This window comes from Nansenia antarctica, assembly GCF_963989245.1.
Source record: "Nansenia antarctica genome assembly, chromosome: 11".
In the NCBI taxonomy this organism is placed as follows: domain Eukaryota; kingdom Metazoa; phylum Chordata; class Actinopteri; order Argentiniformes; family Microstomatidae; genus Nansenia; species Nansenia antarctica.
The window spans coordinates 5,356,989-5,380,259 of record NC_137681.1 but is presented as its reverse complement, the minus strand read 5'-3'; the positions used below and the strand labels follow the sequence as shown (position 1 = coordinate 5,380,259).

Below are 23,271 nucleotides of genomic sequence, written 5' to 3'. Positions count from 1 at the left end.
TGTGTGTGTGAATGGGTGAATGAGAGGCCGTTGTAAAGCGATTTGGATAAAGGCGCTATGTAAGTGCAGTCCATTTACCATTCCATTTAACACGCACCTCAACATACTGGTAACCGTTAACCGTGCTACCTGTACTACCTGGGTACTACCTGGGTTAGGGTTAGGACAGAGGGTCCAATACTACCTGTGTCAGGACAGGGTCAGTGTTGCCAGGTGGGATTGTTGTCCAGCCTAACCACAGTCTAAAAACCACCCAGTGTGATCATAAGTAGCCCAATTGGGTTGGAATACGCCCAATCTGGCAACACTGGACAGGGTCTCCAGCCTCCTACCAGTGTCAGACAGGGTCAGTGTTGCCAGGTGGGATTGTTGTCCAGCCTAAAAACCACCCAGTGTGATCATAAGTAGCCCAATTGGGCTGGAATACGCCCAATCTGGCAACACTGGACAGGGTCTCCAGCCTCCTACCTGTGAGGGCACAGCGGGCGATGTGGAAGGGCCTCTGCAGCAGGCCGGAGGGGATGGGCAGGATGGAGGAGTAGGGCACCTCCTCCAGGTTGCCGTGGTCGGCGTTGATCACGCTGACCCCCGTCTCTGTGAACTCCAGGACCACGGCCCGGTGCCAGTTGGAGTCACCTGGATGGACCAATGGGGGGAGGGAGACAGGGTGTTCAGTGATGAGGTGAAGAGTGTGTTTGAGGGAGTGTGTGTGTGTGTGTGGGGGGGGGGGGGGGGGGCTGTGTTCAGTGATGAGGTGAAGAGTGTGTGTGTGTGTGTGTGAGGGAGTGTGTGGTCAGTGCTGAGGTGAAGATTGTGTTTGAGGGAGTGTGTGTGTGTGTGTGTTTGTGGGAGTGTGTGTGTGTGTGTGTTTGAGGGAGTGTGTGTGTGTGTGTGTGTGTGTGTTTGGCCCGGTGCCAGTTGGAGTCACCTGGATGGACCAGAGGGGGGAGGGGAGACAAGGACAGCTTTACTTCACTTCGTGACCCCCCCAACAAAGAGTAAACGGTTGACCTTCTAATCAATTCTGCCACGTTGGGTCTGTGAGCAGCACTCGGCAGCTGTGGTTCAGGAGGTAGAGGAGCCGTCTAATGATCGCCAGGTTGGCAGATCGACGGTTCGAGCCCCGGCTGGCCACATGTCGAAGTGTCCTTGGGCAAGACACTGAACCCCAAATTGCTCCCAGTGAGCGGGGCCGACGCCTTGCATGGTAGCTTGCCGCCATTGGTGTGTGAATGTGTGTGTGAATGGGTGAATGAGAGGCTGTTGTAAAGCTCCTTGGATAAAGGCGCTGTATAAGTGCAGTCCATTTACGTTGCTAAAGGAAAATCCAGGAAAGTCTCACGAGAGTTCTCAAAAATAAGCCTACATTTTCCTTTAGCGACGTTGATGGAATACCCCCCCCGATCACATGACCTGTGCAAAAAGAAAAAAGAAAAAAAGAAAACTGCTTGGACGCAACAACCATGAACACCATCAGGTACAGCGGTCTTGAGGGACAGGACCCCCCACCCCCCCAACCCCGCCGACACTTTTGCTGGGGCACATTGTGTGTAAAAAACGCTGTTTAAACCAACCCTGTTGTTACCTGGGCGGTGGAATGCACACTCCTACCCTCCACGCAGAGGGGCGCTAGGCTGCGCGCAGGCCGTGTAATTATATTACCACCGGCAGACGTAAAATTACTGGCTTTAGTTAGCCTGGAATGGCAACAACTGGAGGTAAGGTGGGGAGAGAGATAACGATATGGAGAGGCCGATAGATAGATAGACAGTTAAGAGAGAGGGAGAGCGCGAGAGAGAGAGCGAAAGAAAGAAAGAGAGAGAGGGAGAACACCCGCCTGTTCTTAGACGATCACCTGGTCTGGTCGTCATTAGGAGCGCCAGCCTGTAATCTGAACGAGAGGGCTCGGCGGGGGGGGGAAGTCTTACCTGGTGTTTGGGGATAATAATAATTTCCCCTCAGAAACTGTGTTTATGAAAATGATTGTTGTGTTGGGGACGCTGAGGTCGAAGCGACACACACTACTGTTGATCGTCGGGCATCTCCGAAGCTAGGCCCTCGACCACGGTTTAATAGGTTGGGACGATTCTGACGTCAGGATTTAGGAAAGGTGTGTGTGTGTGTGTGTGTTCAGTGATGAGGTGAAGAGTGTGTTTGAGGGAGTATGTGTGTGTGTGTGTGGGGGGGGGGGGGGTGTTCAATGGTGAGGTGAAGAGTTTGTGTGAGGGAGTGTGTGTGTGTGTGTGTGTGCACAGGTGGTGTCCAGCAGTGTGGCTGTTTGTTTTTATTTGTTGTGTGTGTGTGTGTGTGGGCATGTTCAGTCACGACACGGTGAGATTTGCATCCAGAAGTCAGGGACTGTGTGTGTGTCTGTGCATGTGCATGTGTCTATGTCTGTGTCTGTGTGAGTGTGAGTGTGAGTGTGAGTGTGAGTGTGAGTGTGAGTGTGTGTGTGTGTGTGTGTGTGTGTGTGTGTGTGTCTGTGCATGTGCATGTGTCTGTGTCTGTGTGAGTGTGAGTGTGTGTGTGAGTGTGTGTGAGTGTGTGTGTGTGTGAGAGAGAGGCTCACCAGAGAAGCGAGCGCAGCAGGCCGCCCCAGGCATGGGTTCACACTGGCTGGGAGACGTCTGGCTGCTGCAGTACAGGTTCACCTCCACCAGCAGCTGCTGTAGGTCCTCCACATCCACTACACACACACACACACACACACACACACACACACACACACACACACACACACACACACACACACACACACACACGGACACGCACACACACCAAAAACAAAACTGAGATCTGCAAGTATCATAAACAGGTCAAGTCTGATGTGAACAAAGGTAAGGTTTGCCAGGGCACACGGTTGTGTGTGTGTGTGTGTGTGTGTGTGTCCAACCCTGGGCGGGGCTGAGCAGGTAGAACAGGCCGGGGTGTGTATGAGTGTATGTGTGTGTGAGTGTGTGTGTACCCTTGGCGGGGCTGAGCAGGTAGAACAGTCCGGGGCTGACCACGGCGGCCACGCGGGGCTGGAAGGTCTGGTGGGACGGCAGCTCCACCGTGCGCCAGTCCAGAGGGAAGTCTGCTGCTGCTGGGGGGGGGGGGGGGTCATCAACGGCAACAACAACCACAACAACAACATTATCTAACGTATTCCACAACCAGGGTTCCTCATCAACGGTTGCCCGATCGCCCGGGGCTAGTAAAACATTCGCCGGGTTTGTTTACGCGACAGCGACGACGCTGCTGGATCCTGGATCTGTGTGTCGGTGCTGCAGGAAGAACAACGGACGGCGCAGGTGCCAGACCAGACTAGGGGTGGGACGATTAGAAAATGTCATGTCACGATTATCGTGGGCAAAATAATCGCGATCCACGATATTATCGCGAGAATTAAAAAACTTTTTTTTTTTTTTTATGCCAATAAAACACACTGTAATCACTTTAACTTAGATTTTGTTGTATTTTTTGGACATTTTAAGTCAGTAATTCAAATTCAGATTCTAGTGGCACATATCTCTGGCCATAATCCGGGTCCTTAAGAAAGAGCAATTCCTTTTCGGCCAATCAGCACCTTTCATTAACATACCCAAGGAAGTTTAAAGAACGCACTCCCAGTGTTGCCAACTTCCAGAGCCCCTTGGCGACTTAATTAGTCAAAAGCGACCAGCGACAAATCTAACTTCCTTTTCTGGTCATTTGGGGAATTACTGTAAAGCATCTAACATATCCTGTATTCCACGGTTCACGTTATAACCGAGCTCAGGAGAGACGAGTAGGGATACAGTCTATGGCGAGCGAGGGTTGCCGTCTCCTCTCTCCCTCAACACTCACTCCCGCGGCCAGTCTGATAGCAGCCGTGGGGAGCGTACCGTTGTTCCCCGGGTCCTCGCAGGGGGTTCGGGCAAAGTTCGGGAAATAACGGACGGTTGTCATGTGTTTATACAGCATGGATGTTACATGCCTAATGCCTTTGATGCGCACACTTGCTACTTGCCGCTTTAATCATTGTATTTAACCTATAGCACAAGTCATGCATTGAATGTAACCTCAAGTGCTGAACAGTATTAAGTAAATCACAATATATTTGCTAAAGCTTAGGGGCGACCGTGCCTTTTGCAGCCATAGACTGTCACTGCCGTGCCTGGTAATAACAAGGAAGGCCAATGACAGTATCCCGTCTAAAGTTTTTCACCAGCCATTGTGAGAAGGCTAGCATACGTTACCTAGTGACTGACTGACAAGGCTGACTTGACAGTAACGTTACCCATGCAGGCTGAACAATAGCGCGAGACTTCAGTTCTGTGAGGATATTCGCGCGCGGCTCAAGTGAGGAATTGCAATTATATTACAGTAACAGTCGCTAACTTGACTGCAAAAGTAATGGAGCCTAGGCTGAAAAATAGCACCAGACATTTGTTAAACACAGTTTATTCATAACATAAGATTATGACGATTATTCAAATAATTAAAATTCTCCACGATTAAGTTATCGCGGGTGTTTTTATCGCGATTAACGATAAAAACGATAATCGTCCCATCCCTAGACCAGACTAGACGATCGTGGAGTGACGATATTATTAAAGCGTACGCGCTGATCGACAGACAGCTGTTCTTCCTGCAACACCGATACACAGATCCAGGACCCAGCAGCGTTGTCGCTGTCGAGCAAACAAACCCTGCAACCCACCTGTGGCTTCGGTCTTGACCTGCGTCTCCACGGGCGCCTCGTTCAGACCTGTGGGCGTGGCCTTGGGTGTGGCGGGGGTCTGGGGTGGTTTAGGGGTCGTTGCGGGCATGTGGGGTGAGGGCGGGGGTGTGGGTGGTCCCACGCTGGTGGTGGCGGTGGCGGGGGGGGTGGGGGTGTCTGCCTGGAGCTGGGGGGGTTTGGTGGTGACGGGGGTCAGGGTCAGGGGGGTGCTGGGGAGATCTCTGTTGATCTCCTCCTCCTCCTGCTCTGCTCCGAGGGTCCCCGGGTCCTGGGCGGTGGCGGTGTCTGCCTGGAGCTGGGGGGGTTTGGTGGTGACGGGGGTCAGGGTCAGGGGGGTGCTGGGGAGATCTCTGTTGATCTCCTCCTCCTCCTGCTCTGCTCCGGGGGTCCCCGGGTCCTGGGCGGTGGCGGTGGCGTGTCCCCAGGCCACCAGCATCTCTGCCACGCTGTTCTGGGGGTCGCTGAGCTCGTCCGTCATGGCCACCAGGGCAGTGCCGGCCCGCTCCCCCAGGATGTCCACCCGCAGGAAGCGGTGGCTTACCATCTGCCTCAGCCGCCGCACGCACTCCTCAGACCACGCCCCCTCCCCCGCCGGACGCACTCCTGGGAGGGGTGTGTGTGAGGGGGAGAGAGAGAGAGGGAGGGGGGGGGGGAGGGAGAGAGAGAGAGAGGGAGGGGGGGAGAGAGAGAGAGAGGGAGGGGGGGAGGGAGAGAGAGAGAGAGACAGAGAGTGAGTAAGTAAGTAATGTTTATTTATATAGCACATTTTACAACGACAAAAACAGCCGCCAAGAGAGAGAGAAAGAGACAGAGAGAGACGGAGAGAAAGAGAGAATATGTGAGTGTGTCATGGAAGGAAATGTGTGAGTGTATGTTCACATAAAAAACCAAAAGCAGTTGACAAACGGTCGTATCTGAATCAATATTTGACGACTGCTATAACTACCAGCACCGTGTCAGGTGGCTGTGAGGAGATGTCAGATGGTTGTGAGGAGTAGGGTTGGGTACCGAAAATCGGTACCGGTAGGTACCGGTTACTTTACATTCGGTATGTACCCGTACCGAATCGCAAAGGAGATTTCGGTACCTCATTTCGGTACTTTTGTGTCCGGTGTCATGCAACAGTCAACCACACGTGACTTGAGTCGTGACGTGACATCGCCTGTTAAATTTCCAATCAGTGCGTGTCGTGGTAGTGAGGTGAGCAGTTGTGTTGAGAACTTAAGAAGAGTGAGTTTATAGTAAGTGTAGTAATATAGTTAGTGATTGTATTATTGTATTATTATTATTATTATTATTATCATCATCATAATCATAATAATATTATCGAATTTCGCTAGCTAGCCTAGCTACGAGGTCACCGAGAATGCCGAAGGCCCTAATGAAGCAGCGTTCTAAAGTGTGGCTGCATTTCACCCGACTCGACGAAAACAACGCGAAGTGCTCAAAATGCTTAAAATCCTTCGCACTTTATCGCTATTATGGCGATGTGCTGTGCCTATGGTGTTCCTCAGTCCAGCGGCAGTCAAATGCCGGTAGATTCGTGTCTTGCTCTCTCAGCACCGCTTCCTGGTTGACGACTCCCGTTGACAGCGGGGGGAGAGAAAAGTTTTACCAGGGAATTCGCTCCGCGCTGTGTCGTTCAGTTTCAGGTAAAGTGACGTGAAAACAATATTTGTTTACTTTATGTTTATAAATCTGTGCCATTAGACAATTATGTCAAAACAAAAAAAAAGTCAAAATGACAATAAAAAAGTCAAGAGAGGTGTCGTATTTTGCCAGAGAAGGCAAATATGCTGATCTTTTTGCAAAATAATTGCTGAGGTGGGAGTTTTATTTGTTATTTGAGTGTATATTTAACTGTAATATTATATATATATATATATATATATATATATATATATATATATATATATATATATATATATATGTATATTGTGCCTCAGTCAGCAGGAGTTTTATTTTCATTTATTTTAATTTGAGTGTATATTTAACTAATAATATTGTGCCTCAGCAATAAAAAAGTGAAAAGCTGTTTAATGTTGTCGACCGTGTTATTATTATATATATATATATATATATATGTCATTTTAAAAAATCAAAAGTACCGAATTAAGTACCGTTTTGGTACCGGTACCGTTTTTAAAGTATCGGTTAGGTACCGGTACCGGATAAAACCCAAACGATACCCAACCCTAGTGAGGAGAGGTGAGGAGAGGTGAGGGGGCTGGGTGAGGAGATGTGAGGAGAGGTGAGGGGGCTGTGAGGGGGGTCAGGTTACCTGCCAGGGCGCAGGGGATGGCCTGGGTGGGCAGGGCCAGCAGCTCGGGGGTGAGGGGGCGCAGGTGGCTCAGCTCCACCTCCTCAGAGTTCCCGAAGTCCACATAGCCCACGCACACCCGCTCCTCCGACGAGTAGGCCAGGACCTTGGCCCGGTACCACTGGCTGTCCTCTAGCGGGGGGGGGGACAGGAGAGGGGGGATAGGTCAACACCACATGACAAGACTCACCTTTCCCAAAAGATTACGAGGCCAGAGTGATGTCACACCGCCGGGCTCTCTGGCTTGGCTGACGATGCTTGTGCTGCCTGTGTGTGTGTGAATACGTGTGCGTGAGCATGTGAGTGTGTGTGCGTGTGAGCGTGTGTGTGTGTGTGTGTGAGCGTGTGTGTGTGTGTGTGAGAGTGAGAGTGTGTGAGCGTATGAGCTTGTGTGTGTAAGCATGTGTGTGAGCGTGTGTGTGTGTGAGCGTGTGTGTGTGTGTGAGAGTGAGAGTGTGTGTGAGTGTGTGTGAGCGTATGAGCTTGTGTGTGTGTGTGTGTGTGTGTGTGCGTGTGTGTGTGTGTGTGCGTGCACATGAGTGTGTTACCTGAGAACAGGGAGCAGCAGACGGTGCCGGGGGCGGGTCTGAAGGCGTGGCTGGCCGGGGTCCTGCTGCACACCTCCCACAGCTGCCGCTGCAGCTCCTGGATCACGCCTGCAACACACGCAACCGCTCGCTAACCAACTGACCGACCGACCGACCGACCGACCGACCGACCGACCGACCGACCGACCGACCAACCAACCACAAGGATGACTAAATAATTAAATGATGATTATATAATATAGTTAGTTCCATTCAGGAAAAGCACCTTCAGTAAGCAATCCTTCTTAGTGATAGCAATAGAAAACTGGAACTCACTACCCAACCAACTCAAAGACATACATACTTACTCCACCTTCACAACACACATGAAAGCCTGGCTGACACAGAACTATACTTGTCCTCATTAATCCCTCTCTGTGCTGCCTCTCCATAATGCCTTTTTTGTATGTTTTGTTTTGTTTAATGTATTGCTGTTTGGAAGTGCTTAATGTTGTGTGGCCTGTAATTGTCCTGTGGCTTATATGTGCTTGAAATGTCGCTGCCCCCATAAGTGTGTATGTGGTGTTTGTTGTAGCCGCTTGCAATCACCTCAGCTTGCTTACTTGTGTTTTTTGTCAAGTGTGATGTTGGGTACCTTGTCTCAGCCACGTGTTCTTAGAATATTGAAATGTTTTATTTTAACTAATGACGTTACTTTTCAGGATGCCATGTTGCAACTGGCCGGGGACTTCAGCTGAAAATTAGCCGACTAGGCTAACGCTGCCTTTTTTACTGTATTTCATATGGTTCATGTATTTGGATTGTCCTCGACATAATAAACTAATAATAATAATGATTGGAGCACTTTAAAGTTATTATTATTATTATTATTATTATTATTAGGGGGTTTCCGGGTCATACTCACTGGCGTTGTCCAGCTTCTGACAGATGATGTCGTCGGGCGTCTGCAGGTGGGTCACCATGGCGGAGAAGGAGTCGCCCAGCCCCTGGGTCAGGGGGTCGGGGGCCCGAGCCCCCGCATCCTCCTCCCCCTCCTTGACCCCGGATCGCCGGAAGTTCTCCAGAGACGCGGAGTCTGCGGCCGGGGCGGAACGAGAGAGAGAGAGGTTTACAACAGAAATACACTGGAAGAAAAGCTGTACCTTGCGGCATTCCTCTAAATCAGGGCGGTATTCCGTCAATGTCGCTAAAGGAAAACCCAGGCTTAATTTTGATCAATTTCGCTACTAGACAAGACTAGAAAGACTACAAAAAAGCCGGCCTTATTTTGATTAGTCTATCAAGATTTTTTATCAAAAATAAGCCTGGGTTTTCCTTCGGCGACGTGGATGGGACACCCCCCTGGTGTCGTCGGAGGACCCGACCCTCACCGATGTCCTCCACTGTGGGCTTCCTCGAGACCTCCTTTGCGGCGTAATCCTGGTCTAAGAGGAACGTGCTCAGCTGCTGGCCTGAGAGAGAGAGAGAGACAGACAGAGAGAGAGAGAGAGGGAGAGAGAGAGAGAGGGAGGGAGAGAGAGAGGGAGAGAGAGAGAGGGAGGAAAGAGAGAGGGAGGGAGAGAGAGAGAGGAAGAGAGAGAGAGGGAGATGGTGACAGAGAGAGGTGTTTACAAACCCTTCTGGCCAGGCCAGAGAAACCCCGTATCAGGGTTCCCACACCTTCTGAAACATCAAATTCAAGCACCTTTCAAGGACTTTCAAGACTCAATTCCCTCAAATTCAAGGACCCAACACAGTATAGTTTGAGACAGAACTAGTTGACGAGCTAAGTAGAACATTTTTCTAACATCTTTCAATGACCCATGTCTATTTTTCTAAACATTTAAGACCTTGATTTATTTTTCTCAAATTCACAAACTGGAAAACCCAGGCTTAATTTTGATAAATTTTGCTACTAGAAAGACTACAAAAAAGCCGGCCTGGCTTTCTACTTCCCTCAAATTCAAGGACCCAACACGGCATAGTTTGAGACAGAACTAGTTGAAGAGCTAAGTAAAACATTTTTGAATATAATTTTTGGGGGAGAGAGTGAGAGAGAGAGAGGGGGGGGGGGGAATTCAAGCACTTTCAATGACCCATGTCTATTTTCCAAAACTTTTAAGACCTTGGTTTCTTTTTCTCAAATTCACAAACTTTCAAGGATGTCAAGGACCCGTGGGAACCCTGCACGCAGGACACTGCAGGTGGGGAGAGACAACGGGGCTCGCATTTTATTTTATATTTTTTTATGGAATCAACTGAAAAAGCTTTCCTAGTACCGTACATAAAGAGAGAAATGAGAGAAAAGAGAAAAGAGAGAGAGAGAAACACGAGAATATATAGACTTGGATGCAGCCTCAATTCTCAAGCCTCGTTTCAACATTTAGAGTTCTGCTCCCCCCCCCCCCCCCCCATAAATCGTGTCAATTAATGTCAATTAACGCAGATCTGGAAAGAGAAATCTCTCCACAATTCGAGACGTTAGAATTATAAGGTTCTATCTCCATTTTTGTCAACATTTAGTTTTTTACATAATCTGATCCATTAGGTGTTTATTAATGCCTGTGTGGTGTTATTTTTAAAATGTTGACATTTTTAAGTTAGTAATTAATAGAATACAAAGGTTCCATCTCACAGAACATAATGGAATGTAAAAACATTGACGCTCAATATCTCTGAACTGCCCTAAACGGAGATAGAACCTTCTCATTCTGAGCTCACAAATTCTCTTCACGCCATTACCCTGAGGCTCCTCCTCCTCCTGCTCTGCTCCGGGGGTCCCCGGGTCCTGGGCGGTGGCGGTGTCTGCCTGGAGCTGGGGGGGTTTGGTGGTGACGGGGGTCAGGGTCAGGGGGGTGCTGGGGAGATCTCTGTTGATCTCCTCCTCCTCCTCCTCTGCTCCGGGGGTCCCCGGGTCCTGGGCGGTGGCGGTGTCTGCCTGGAGCTGGGGGGGTTTGGTGGTGACGGGGGTCAGGGTCAGGGGGGTGCTGGGGAGATCTCTGTTGATCTCCTCCTCCTCCTGCTCTGCTCCGGGGGTCCCCGGGTCCTGGGCGGTGGCGGTGGCGTGTCCCCAGGCCACCAGCATCTCTGCCACGCTGTTCTGGGGGTCGCTGAGCTCGTCCGTCATGGCCACCAGGGCGACGCCGGCCCGCTCCCCCAGGATGTCCACCCGCAGGAAGCGATGGCTCACCATCTGCCTCAGCCGCCGCACGCACTCCTCAGACCACGCCCCCTCCCCCGCCGGACGCACTCCTGGGAGGGGTGTGTGTGAGGGGGAGAGAGAGAGGGAGGGGGGTGTGTGAGGGGGAGAGAGAGGGAGGGAGAGGGGTGTGTGAGGGGGAGAGAGAGAGAGGGAGGGGGGGGTGTGAGGGGGAGAGAGAGAGAGGGAGGGGGGGGGGAGGGAGAGGGAGGGAGAGAGAGAGAGGGAGGGGGGGAGGCAGAGAGAGAGTAAGTAAGTAAGTAATGTTTATTTATATAGCACATTTTACAACGACAAAAACAGCCGCCAAGAGAGAGAGAAAGAGACAGAGAGAGACGGAGAGAAAGAGAGAATATGTGAGTGTGTCATGGAAGGAAATGTGTGAGTGTATGTTCACATAAAAAAACAAAAACAAAATAAAAGCAGTTGACAAACGGTCGTATCTGAATCAATATTTGACGACTGCTATAACTACCAGCACCGTGTCAGGTGGCTGTGAGGAGATGTGAGGGGGCTGGGTGAGGAGAGGAGAGGAGAGGTGAGGGGGCTGGGTGAGGAGAGGAGAGGTGAGGAGAGGAGAGGAGAGGAGAGGTGAGGAGAGGTGAGGAGAGGTGAGGAGAGGAGAGGAGAGGTGAGGAGAGGAGAGGAGAGGAGAGGAGAGGAGAGGAGAGGAGAGGAGAGGAGAGGAGAGGAGAGGAGAGGAGAGGAGGAGAGGTGAGGAGAGGTGAGGAGAGGAGAGGAGAGGTGAGGGGGCTGGGTGAGGAGAGGAGAGGTGAGGAGAGGAGAGGAGAGGAGAGGAGAGGAGGAGAGGAGAGGAGGAGAGGAGAGGAGAGGAGAGGTGAGGAGAGGTGAGGAGAGGTGAGGAGAGGAGGAGAGGTGAGGAGAGGTGAGGAGAGGTGAGGAGAGGAGAGGTGAGGAGAGGAGAGGAGAGGAGAGGTGAGGAGGGGAGAGGAGAGAGGAGGGGAGGGGAGAGGAGAGGAGAGGAGAGGAGAGGTGAGGAGGGGAGAGGAGAGAGGAGGGGAGGGGAGAGGAGAGGAGAGGTGAGGAGAGGAGAGGTGAGGAGAGGAGGGGAGAGGTGAGGAGAGGAGAGGAGAGGTGAGGAGAGGAGAGGAGAGGAGAGGAGGTGAGGAGAGGAGAGGAGAGGAGAGGTGAGGAGGGGAGAGGAGAGGAGAGGAGAGGTGAGGTGAGGAGAGGTGAGGAGAGGTGAGGAGAGGAGAGGAGAGGAGAGGAGAGGTGAGGAGAGGTGAGGAGAGGAGAGGAGAGGAGAGGAGAGGAGAGGTGAGGAGAGGAGAGGGGAGGAGAGGAGAGGAGAGGAGAGGAGAGGTGAGGAGAGGAGAGGAGAGGAGAGGTGAGGTGAGGAGAGGTGAGGAGAGGTGAGGAGAGGTGAGGAGAGGTGAGGGGGCTGTGAGGGGGGTGAGGTTACCTGCCAGGGCGCAGGGGATGGCCTGGGTGGGCAGGGCCAGCAGCTCGGGGGTGAGGGGGCGCAGGTGGCTCAGCTCCACCTCCTCAGAGTTCCCGAAGTCCACGTAGCCCACGCACACCCGCTCCTCCGACGAGTAGGCCAGGACCTTGGCCCGGTACCACTGGCTGTCCTCTAGCGGGGGGGGGGACAGGGACAGGAGAGGGGGGATAGGTCAACACCACATGACAAGACTCACCTTTCCCAAAAGATTACGAGGCCAGAGTGATGTCACACCGCCGGGCTCTCTGGCTTGGCTGACGATGCTTGTGCTGCCTGTGTGTGTGTGTGAATACGTGTGCGTGTGTGTGAGCATGTGAGTGTGTGTGCGTCTGGGTTTCCGTTAACCGGTAATTGCCGGACTTTGTCCGGTATTTTTTTTTGAAGTCCGACAAATTGAAAAGTCGTCGGACATATTGTCCGGACATATTGTCCGGACATTTTTTGTCCGGTGAAAATAATTCCCTTTGAATACAATTCGCTAAAGTTCACATTCTGATTCCTTCTTTTTTTAAAAAGACGAATATATAGGCTATGTATTTCTTTTATTATGATATGATTTGACACCGGCATGATGATGACTCCTAATGTGTAGGCTGCCTATGCGAAACAGCGCACAGGTGCCACATGGGATTGATGCCAGATGGGATTACAGCTTAACCAGTCTATTACCGCTTAAACACAGTAGCCCATTCGGCGGTAACCCATGCCTATCTGGCAACCCTGCCAACCCGTCCACCATAGTAATACGCAAACGTTGCAGCTCAAAGTGCACCATAGCGAGCGATTAAATTAATGGAAAGATGGCAAAACAAAGTAAGCTTAGCAATTATTTCATGAAGCCAAGCAACAATGAGTCTGAGCCTGAGGAGAAGTCTGACTTGGAAGAGATGGAGGCCGCAGCGGCTGACGCCGTCGTGGCTCCTCCAGCCAAGAAGTCTCGTGGATTCAGAGTTGAATGGAAAAAAACTTTCCCCTGGCTGCGTTTAGATGAGGAAGCCGGAAAAATGTAAGCCTAATATGCTTCATCATCTCAGCTTTTAAATCAAACAAATACCAGTTAAATCATTGTAATCACGATCAAATTGATGAAAAGCCCTGAGTGAAATGAAATGCACAGCTCTCATTATCAACTGCATGTTGTTAAGGTACGACAATGTCTGCTTATTCAGCTATTGACGCTTAAACACTGTGAGTTTCGTATGAACGTTATGACTTATAATGTCATAAACGGTGAACGAGTCCAACCTGTCAGAACCCAAATAGACCCGCCCACGCATCTGATCTGCTCGATGTCGGAGTCTAGTTTTCCACAGCCAAACATTCAGCACTACAAAACTGACACGACAATTGTACTATTAAACTTTACTCTAGGCTATTTTATTTAAGGCTATCCCCTATCTATCTGAGAAAAGGCATAGGCGATAGGCCTAGGCTGTAACATCGAACGGAAATTAGCCTATACATACGCATTGCAAGTTAATTTAAAGCCTATTTATTTTCAAAGAGTTTTATTCTATTTTATTTTATCTGATAAAAGGCATATGAACGGAAATTAGGCTAGCCGTGTCACGCCAGAAGCCTACATGCTTGCACTGTTACTGTTCAATAAAATGTTATACATCTAGACATTGTGGTATTTCTTTATATACGTATCCCAGACTGCCTATCAATTGTTTCTCAATAAACAGTTATGTTCTTCCCATTGTCATACTCCCGAGCTAAACGAAATGCCTTCCCAACCAGCGAGACTTATAGAAATTACGTTGTTTTATTGATTTAAAAAAAAGGGTAAAACTGGAAAGAGAAAATAGAAAACTCACATTAATCCCAAACAATTTAACAAACTTCAGTTAACGTAATGTGGAGTCCGTTCATTGATCGATGCTGTCTGTTCAGTTCCCAGTGAGGCGCCCGTTCAGCGCTGGACCCGTTCAGCGCTGGATTTGACGCATGGCATAGCGCGCATGCGTCAAATCATGTTATATTATTATATATTATATAGCTCGCATCTAATCGTATCGGATGAGAAATAGACATTAAATGGCATATATAGGCCGCTACACAACAGTAATCACCGCGACAAACAGCTATATTAGATTTGGATTTTTTTTTTTTTTTTTTTTTATATTTTAATATGATGACCGGAATATATCACGTTTGTCCGGTAAATCGAATTCTTCCCGGACACGATGTCCGACGGCAAATTTTTCTAACGGAAACCCTGGTGTGCGTGTGAGCGTGTGTGTGTGTGTGAGAGTGAGAGTGTGTGAGAGTGAGAGTGTGTGAGCGTATGAGCTTGTGTGTGTAAGCATGTGTGTGAGCGTGTGTGTGTGTGTGAGTGTGTGTGTGTGTGAGAGTGAGAGTGTGTGTGTGTGAGTGTGTGTGAGCGTATGAGCTTGTGTGTGTGTGTGTGTGTGTGAGCGTGCGTGTGTGTGTGTGTGTGCGTGCACATGTGAGTGTGTTACCTGAGAACAGGGAGCAGCAGACGGTGCCAGGGGCGGGTCTGAAGGCGTGGCTGGCCGGGGTCCTGCTGCACACCTCCCACAGCTGCCGCTGCAGCTCCTGGATCACGCCTGCAACACACGCAACCGCTCGCTAACCAACTGACCAACCAACCAACCAACCGACCGACCATCCGACCGACCATCCGACCGACCGACCAACCAACCATCCGACCGACCGACCGACCGACCGACCGACCGACCGACCACCCGACCGACCGACCGACCGACCGACCGACCGACCAACCAACCAACCGACCAACCAACCAACCAACCAACCGCAAGGATGACTAAATAATTAAATGATGATTATATAATATAGTTATAGTTCCATTCAGGAAAAGCACCTTCAGTAAGCAATCCTTCTCAGTGATAGCAATAGAAAACTGGAACTCACTACCCAACCAACTCAAAGACATACATACTTACTCCACCTTCACAACACACATGAAATTATTATTATTATTATTATTAGGGGGTTTCCGGGTCATACTCACTGGCGTTGTCCAGCTTCTGACAGATGATGTCGTCGGGCGTCTGCAGGTGGGTCACCATGGCGGAGAAGGAGTCGCCCAGCCCCTGGGTCAGGGGGTCGGGGGCCCGAGCCCCCGCATCCTCCTCCCCCTCCTTGCCCCCGGATCGCCGGAAGTTCTCCAGAGACGCGGAGTCTGCGGCCGGGGCGGAACGAGAGAGAGAGAGGTTTACAACAGAAATACACTGGAGGAAAAGCTGTACCTTGCGGCATTCGTCTAAATCAGGGCGGTATTCCGTCAATGTTGCTAAAGGAAAACCCAGGCTTAATTTTGATAAATTTCGCTACTAGACAAGACTAGAAAGACTACAAAAAAGCCGGCCTTATTTTGATATGTCTATCAAGATTTGTATCAAAAATAAGCCTGGGTTTTCCTTCGGCGACGTGGATGGGACACCCCCCTGGTGTCGTCGGAGGACCCGACCCTCACCGATGTCCTCCACTGTGGGCTTCCTCGAGACCTCCTTCGCGGCGTAATCCTGGTCTAAGAGGAACGTGCTCAGCTGCTGGCCTGAGAGAGAGAGAGAGAGAGACAGAGAGAGAGAGAGGGAGAGAGAGAGGGAGAGAGAGAGAGAGAGAGAGGGAGGGAGAGAGAGAGGGAGATGGTGACAGAGAGAGGTGTTTACAAACCCTTCTGGCCAGGCCAGAGAAACCCCGTATCAGGGTTCCCACACCTTCTGAAACATCAAATTCAAGCACCTTTCAAGGACTCAATTCCCTCAAATTCAAGGACCCAACACAGTATAGTTTGAGACAGAACTAGTTGACGAGCTAAGTAGAACATTTTTCTAACATCTTTCAATGACCCATGTCTATTTTTCTAAACATTTAAGACCTTGATTTCTTTTTCTCAAATTCACAAACTTTCAAGGATTTCAAGGACCCGTGGGAACCCTGCCCTGTATGGGAAACCCCGTTTATATACGCTACCGAGAGCGGACAGAGCCACGTCCACCGCGTAGGTGTGGTCCTCCTCCGAGGCCTCCGCCACCGTCAGGGTCAGGCTCTTCCCCACCAACAACATCCGCAGGGCGATGCAGCACTTCTCCGTCCAGCTGCCCGTCAGGGGCGTTACCCCGGCGACGCGGCACCCCAAAGCCTAGCGAAGGAAGCGGCTTATCAGGGATGCAAACCGGTGATGGCCCAAAAAGGTGACAACATTTGTTTTTACTTGAAAACAAAGAACATTTATGAACATTTTTTACCTATTTTGAGGTAAAAACGGCTAATACGGTTCAAAGGTGACAAGTTTGCACCCCTGATAAGCCGGACAGGAGGACAGTGAAACGACGCTACACCAAGGCTAGCGGCTACAATCCTCTCTCTAGTGGTCCTCTGACCCAACAAAAGCGTCTGGACATTTCAAGTCCCCCCGCCAGGTCGGTAAAACCTCATATTTAGAGCGTAACCCCAGACTCAAGCTGTCAACAGTGGTTTGAAATCAATATCATGTGATTATATCACTATTTGCACTTCTGTTTAGATGCTAAACTGCATTTGGTTGTCTGGTACTTGTACTCTGCAATGACAAAGTTGAATCTAATGTAATGTAATCTAATCACTCCCAGTCAGATGAGGTCAGATGTTCTAGTGGACTCACGCAGGGAGGGACGGGGTCCATGTGGGCAGCCAGGGATCTGATCTGCTCCAGGGTCACGGCCTCCTCGTTGCCAAAGTCAATGTAGAGAACGTTAGCGATGGTCTGGTCTGCAGACAGGGACTGGACCACGCCCCGGTACCACTTCTACAACACAGAGACAGAGGAGGAGGAGGAGGTGGAGGAGGAGGAGGAGGTGGAGGAGGAGGAGGAGGAGGAGGAGGAGGAGGAGGATTAGGCGTGGAAAAAGGTTCCGACTTCCAAATCTAAAATAGTTTTTCCATCTAATTAGTTTATTCATAGATCGAGTAAAAACAGTAATCCAAGGGATGACATGTGAAAGTGAACACTTATTTCCAACATGGTCCTTTGATATTAACATACAAGACAATAACATCAAACAATCATTAAATAATCATTACCGCCCCCCCCCCTTCCCCCCAAGCAAAAGGAGTTAGGAATTTAGGAATAAAAGTAGGCTTACAAAAATAGGCTTTCCTATCTGTTCACCCTACTCCAGAGGTAAGCTCTAACCTGTCCTCTAAAAGCCCTCCTAGTTTCTGCTTGTTTTATATTAAGTGGAAGGCTGCTCCACAGTAATGTTCCAGTATAGAAGAAGGAACTGTGAGCTGCACTATTCACTCTGGAACCTTACAGGATCTAAACGAATTGTAAGAAGAGTGCCTACTAATATATACATACCTAAAACATACAGAATGCTAAAATGAGTAATATACCATATGAATGCCATAGGAGTGAACGGTATCAATGAGTCACTACAGCTGGGTGAGTGGTGTATGTCAACGGGACTACTAACTGAGACACACACACCTGGTCCTGGGAGTATCTGACCACGCAGACTTCTCCCACGTGGGGCGAGTAGTTTGTCCCTGGCGGGCCGCCGCCGTAGGTCTGCTCCAGCACGGCGGTGATGGCCCTGAGGTGCTCCGTCATCTCTGGGCTCTGGGAGTGGACGAAGAACCTCCCGGGGCTCTGGAGCTCCACCACACACACCTAGAGACACACACGCACACACACACACACACACGATTTCCTTATGTGTTTAATGTAGGCAGGTGTAACATCGTGGTCCATTCGGGAGCACCTGTGCAGACCTGAGTGGACATGTAACGCTTTCAACTCAAGCCTTTTATAACGGCACACGCAGGATTACTGAGGCGCCAGTTACCCACCTGCAGCTCGTCTCCTTTGATGAAGCTATGCTTACGCAGGTCCCGCAGGAAGACCCTCTGTGGGCGACTGTCATCACCGGGCTGCACCTGCGTGGGTCAGGTGACCGTGTTACGGATCTAATACGCTAACGCTTCCGCTTTCCGTTAATAAAAGACAATATAAAACAGAAGAATATTGCAGGGGATTTTGGCAATTTTTTGGGGCCCACTACCCACACTTTTAGCTGTGTTGCAATGCTCATTCCACGAATGCATGATCCTTACACGTTGTACCTCGTTGTAAAGGTGACTAATCAGGCTTTCCAACGATATAAAATACAACACCAATTGGTATTATTAAAGGGGAGGAATAATCGACCGGAATAACGTTTCCGAACTTTTTTTGGAAGAGTTTAGTTCATTTTCATGATGAAATGTCACGCACCATGTTCCATCTCAACGCTGACACGGGGACTGGAGTTGATTATTACCACTGCGATCCCACAATCCCATCAACACACACGCTAAAAGAATACCTTGGTGGGCGCGGCGGGTGGAACGGGGCTGCTTCCTACTGGAGGCAGAGCGGGTGGAACGGGGCTGCTTCCTACTGGAGGCAGAGCGGGTGGAACGGGGCTGCTTCCTACTGGAGGCAGAGCGGGTGGAACGGGGCTGCTTCCTACTGGAGGCAGAGCGGGGGGGTTCTCCTTCATCTTCTCAGTCTCACTCTCACTGATCAGCATAAAGGTATGAAAAGGTTAGTACATTACACACCCCAGCACTGCGTCTCCTGAGTAGGACACCTGCTTTTCCCCTATACTATGCCTCCTAAGACTTCCACTGCCCCCCTTTGTACTGTCTGTCTCTCCAGTGTTTATATATTTATATAAAATTTAAAAAATCACGACGACCGCCAGCCGGCCTGAGCTAGATTACTCTTCCTCCTAGAACTGGTGAATTCACTTCCTTAGTCAAATGTATTGATTGTAGTAAGTCGCTTTGGAATAAGGCGTCTGCTAAACGCCAAAAATGTAAATGTAATTACAAATAAGGTGGGATGATTATGAATTATGAGTTCCACTAATGGGCTGAACCGGTTTACCTTGCGGGTGTGGCCGGCAGGGTACTGGGCTTGCACACGCCCCGGTGGTCCTTCCAGTGATTGGACTGGCACTTCACCGAACAGTAATTAGTCATCTTGCAGCGCGTACAGCGAAAGTTGCCTGGAAAAAACACCGGCTTAGTTTAGTAAAAAACACTGAATCACAGAAAACCACGGAAGTAAACGGAAAACATTTTGAAACTAAAGCTAAATCAAGGCAAACCAAAACGAGCTGAGACTGACCTGGGTCACTGCAGCAGCAACACACTCCAGGGGGGGTGGGACCACCCGGACCACACATCTAAAAAGGCAAAGTTACACGGCTATTTGCAACTATTACATTGGGATGCGAAGGGTATTGAATACTTGAATGTACTGGCATTATACATACCACAGAGCCAGCCTCCATGGAAGTGGAACTAGCTTCAACTGTGATAGCTAAAGACAAAAGGTACAACAATTTATTTTCGTCAAGTGCAACCTGCATGGTAGGTATGTTACAAAACATTCCCAATGGCGCCCCCTAGCTGCTGTGCTCTGAAGTGTTCTAAACTTGTGATCCATCAGTCACACGAATGTTTAGCCGGTGGAAGTTTGAAGAGGAAACCAGAGTGCGACATGACCTCGACATTACCAGGGGGAAAAAAAGAAAAGAAAAACATTTGCCGGCCACCTAAAGATGAAGTGCATCTTCACGAGCCTCCCAAACGACAGGGGAGAAGTTTCCAACGATCAAAAGTAACTTTCTATTGAAAAGAGGATATCATCTAATAAATATGTTAGTATCGTCACTAATGTCGTGTGCAAACTCGCACAAGAAGACCCGACAGCTGCTGCGCACTGAGTCAAGTGCCAGTATTTAATGAGTATTTACCTCAATTTGCATATTTAAATGTGTTGGTAAAAAAAACATGTACGGTAATACAAAAACATGTTCTATACGTATTTGCTTTCACTATGTTAAGTTTCATTATGATAGGAGTAAAGGGGGAAAAAATAGCCTATTCTGGGGTGAAGATCAGTTTTTAGGCCATTCATTTACATTGAAAACAGGGGACAAAATCATGCACTTTTTACTGAACTAATATTGGCATAACTTTCTTATTTGGACGATCTTTGTGTTTTTCGTTTTCTTTTTTCAAGCCCTTTTAGGCTGGACACATTTTGGTTTCATTTTGGGAAAAGTTTGAATTGTTTGTAGTGATGGCGAGATGAAGCCTGTGTCGAGTAACAGAGGCAGATTATTGTGAAGCGCGTATTGAGGCGTGTGTTGATGACGTATGGTAAGAGCGAAGCTTCGCCTGCCGGCCGTACCACGTGACCGATTCGGCAAGTCTCTATTCTCAATAATTTCAGTAATAATTGTACCACATTGAGGCCAGTAACACTGACTTGTGTGTGAGTAAGTTATATGTTATGCAAACAAATATGCCAGGGGAAAAAAGGAAAATGGACATAAAGACCTCTTTTGGTCAAAGGGCAGCAGAGACAAGTACAGGACACAGGTGAGGTCTAATCTAGTGTTTTAACAGTGCAGTTAATGTAGAGTTGAGAATAGCTAAATCTGTAATGTTTTGTTTCTAAGGAGATTGAACCAGTCTGCCTGCTAGGAAAGATGTAGGCTACTACCTGCATACTGTAGTTGTCTCCTTTATTCATTACCTTAATGTAACATAAGTAAATTGTATAGAAACAACTCACCAAAATTTACTATTGCACAACTGTTTTGAAAAAAAAATCCACGAGGGGGGAACCCCCCCTTCAACCCTTGCCATACCTTGGCTTTTGCTGAAATTACACCACTGGTCTCATAGCCTATTGGAAATGTATTGCGTGTGTGTGTGTGTGTGTGTATGAGCGCTTTTGTGAGCCCGCATGTATGATGTGGCTCTTTCTGGTACCCCAACAATGTTTTGTGGCTCTTAGTCTCCGACTGGTTGGCCACCCCTGCCCTACAGTATTGGGAAGAACACAAAAATGTGTATCCTAATTTGTATAAACTTGCCGTTAATTTTCTATGTACCCCAGCTTCATCTGTGCCCTGTGAAAGGATATTTTCAAAAGCAGGTGAAATCGTCTAAAAAAAAAAGAAACCGCCTGAAGCCCAGCACTGTGGAGAAATTGTTATTTTTAAATAAAAATGAATAAATGAATAAAATGTTGTTGTTCCTAGTAACACAAGCACATTTATTCAATTCAAAGCTTCACACACCAAAGCCACGGTGTCATTATCACTCTGTCTGCTAGACACTTATTATCCACTTGATGGCGCAGTAGAGCAAATGAAGCAACAAGAAGCTTCGGTCCATGTGTGACGCAATTGGATGGAAAGCTTCAACAGTTCAAGAAGCTTCATCTCGCCATCACAAATGTTTTGTAACATACCTAGGCATCTGTTCCACCCCCAGCACACCTGATTCAACTAATCAAGTACAAACCATTGCAATTGCATGTTCCACTTTTGCATGCATTCAATTGCAAACCATTGCAATTGCATGTTCCACTTTTGCATGCATTCAATTGCAAAGGTTTGTACTTGATTAGTTGAATCAGGTGTGCTGGTGGTGGAACAGATCAAATAAGCAGCTGGGGCGCCCAGAGGAGAGGGTTGAGAACCACTCCACTGGCTGAGAGATTGGCGGGTGCGTTCGTCAATCCGCTCTGGAAATCGGATCAGCACTCACGGAATGCCTTGTGTCCGATCAAAATGACCTAACCCAGTGTGCGCTCCGGCGCTCTCAGAGCGAATTTAATTCCGAATGCAACCCTGGACATTTCACCTACCTTCACCGGTGCAGGTCACCGGAGGCCCGGGCTCGGGGGGTGAGACAGCCAGGGGGGGTGAGACAGCCAACGATTCCCACGCGATGGGGACACCCGCCGGGCTGGTCAACGGCCTCCTCAATGTACCTAGATACTAGATAGATAGATTAAACATGGTCTGAAAATGGCGCAAATACATCTTCTGAATAAAACACATGGCAGACAGGCAGGCGACAATATAGCTCTTTACTTTAGCCAGTTGGAGAAGTGCACGGACATGTGCTCGTTCGAAACTGTGCATGCATGCAAAAGAATGCAGCTAGAAGAAAATAATAAAATATTTTGTTCTAGCTGCACTCTTTTCCATGCATGCACAGTTTTAGCTAGATGCACATATTTAGCTAGACAGCAGAAATACAGTTATTATTTTCTTCTAGCTGCATTCTTTTGCATGCATGCACAGTTTTGAACGAGCCATGTCCGTGCACTTAAGCGAACATGTGCTCTCCTTTCCTCTCACCAACTCTCCACCACCTCAACACGGCGTAGCTTGACTGTTTTACAGCAAAACTCGAATTGCATGGCTTATCTATGTGCAGCTTACACGACAGTGTAATTATGTTGTGTTGAATTTCATTTATTCATGGTCTGAAAATGGCGCAAATAAATCTTCTGAATAAAACACATGGCAAACAGGCGACAATATAGCTCTTTCTTTAGCCAGTTGGAGAAGTGCACGGACAATGGCTCGTTCAAAACTGTGCATGCATGCAAAAGAATGCAGCTAGAAGAAAATAATAAAAACTGTACATGCATGCAAAAGAATGCAGCTAGAAGAACATAATAACTGTATATGTCTGCAGTCTAGCTAACTGGGTTTGTTAGCGAACATGTGCTCTCTCCTTTCCTCTCACCAACTCTCCAACTCTCCAACACGGCGTAGCTTGACTGTTTTCCAGCAAAACTCGAATTGCATGGCTTATCTATGTGCATGTGCAGCTTTTTAACGAATTTAATTATGTTGTGTTGAATTTCATTTATTCTAACTTAGTTTTTTACCTGTCTCATGATGCCACGCGAGGCGTTGGTCTGTGTCTGCATGTCTCTGTCCTTGGAGAGCATTGCGAAGTGATCTCGATTTTCCACGTGTGCAGTGAATCCAAACCAGGGTTGCCAGGTGGGATTGACACTTTACAGCCTAAAAAACCGCTAAATCCACCAAAAACCAGCCCAAAACCTATTATTGTTAGAAAACCGCTAATTACTATTGGGCAGGGGTTGCCAAGTGGGATTGACACTTTTACAGCCTAACCACAGCCTAAAAAACCGCTAAATCCGCCAAAAAACCAGATCCAAAACCTATTATTGTTAGAAAAGGTTTATCGAAATAA

General features: G+C 48.7%; 1 protein-coding gene across 1 annotated transcript in view; it reads right to left on the bottom strand.

Annotated features, from left to right (window-relative positions):
- tdrd1 (tudor domain containing 1) overlaps positions 1 to 19,212 on the bottom strand; it is a gene marked incomplete at both ends in the record, with an annotated part of 37,274 nt that extends 18,062 nt beyond the window's left edge. The window contains 19 exons of the mRNA XM_080541907.1: positions 469 to 636; positions 2,570 to 2,686; positions 2,966 to 3,085; positions 4,685 to 5,308; positions 6,987 to 7,157; positions 7,574 to 7,681; positions 8,478 to 8,648; positions 8,944 to 9,024; positions 10,274 to 10,804; positions 12,175 to 12,345; positions 14,679 to 14,786; positions 15,212 to 15,382; positions 15,677 to 15,757; positions 16,177 to 16,345; positions 16,847 to 16,990; positions 17,675 to 17,857; positions 18,037 to 18,123; positions 18,552 to 18,747; positions 19,118 to 19,212. Coding sequence (XP_080398033.1) covers positions 469 to 636; positions 2,570 to 2,686; positions 2,966 to 3,085; positions 4,685 to 5,308; positions 6,987 to 7,157; positions 7,574 to 7,681; positions 8,478 to 8,648; positions 8,944 to 9,024; positions 10,274 to 10,804; positions 12,175 to 12,345; positions 14,679 to 14,786; positions 15,212 to 15,382; positions 15,677 to 15,757; positions 16,177 to 16,345; positions 16,847 to 16,990; positions 17,675 to 17,857; positions 18,037 to 18,123; positions 18,552 to 18,747; positions 19,118 to 19,212 — 3,496 coding nt within the window. The remainder of the gene's footprint in view (positions 1 to 468; positions 637 to 2,569; positions 2,687 to 2,965; positions 3,086 to 4,684; positions 5,309 to 6,986; positions 7,158 to 7,573; positions 7,682 to 8,477; positions 8,649 to 8,943; positions 9,025 to 10,273; positions 10,805 to 12,174; positions 12,346 to 14,678; positions 14,787 to 15,211; positions 15,383 to 15,676; positions 15,758 to 16,176; positions 16,346 to 16,846; positions 16,991 to 17,674; positions 17,858 to 18,036; positions 18,124 to 18,551; positions 18,748 to 19,117) is intronic.
- Positions 19,213 to 23,271: the final 4,059 nt, after the last annotated feature.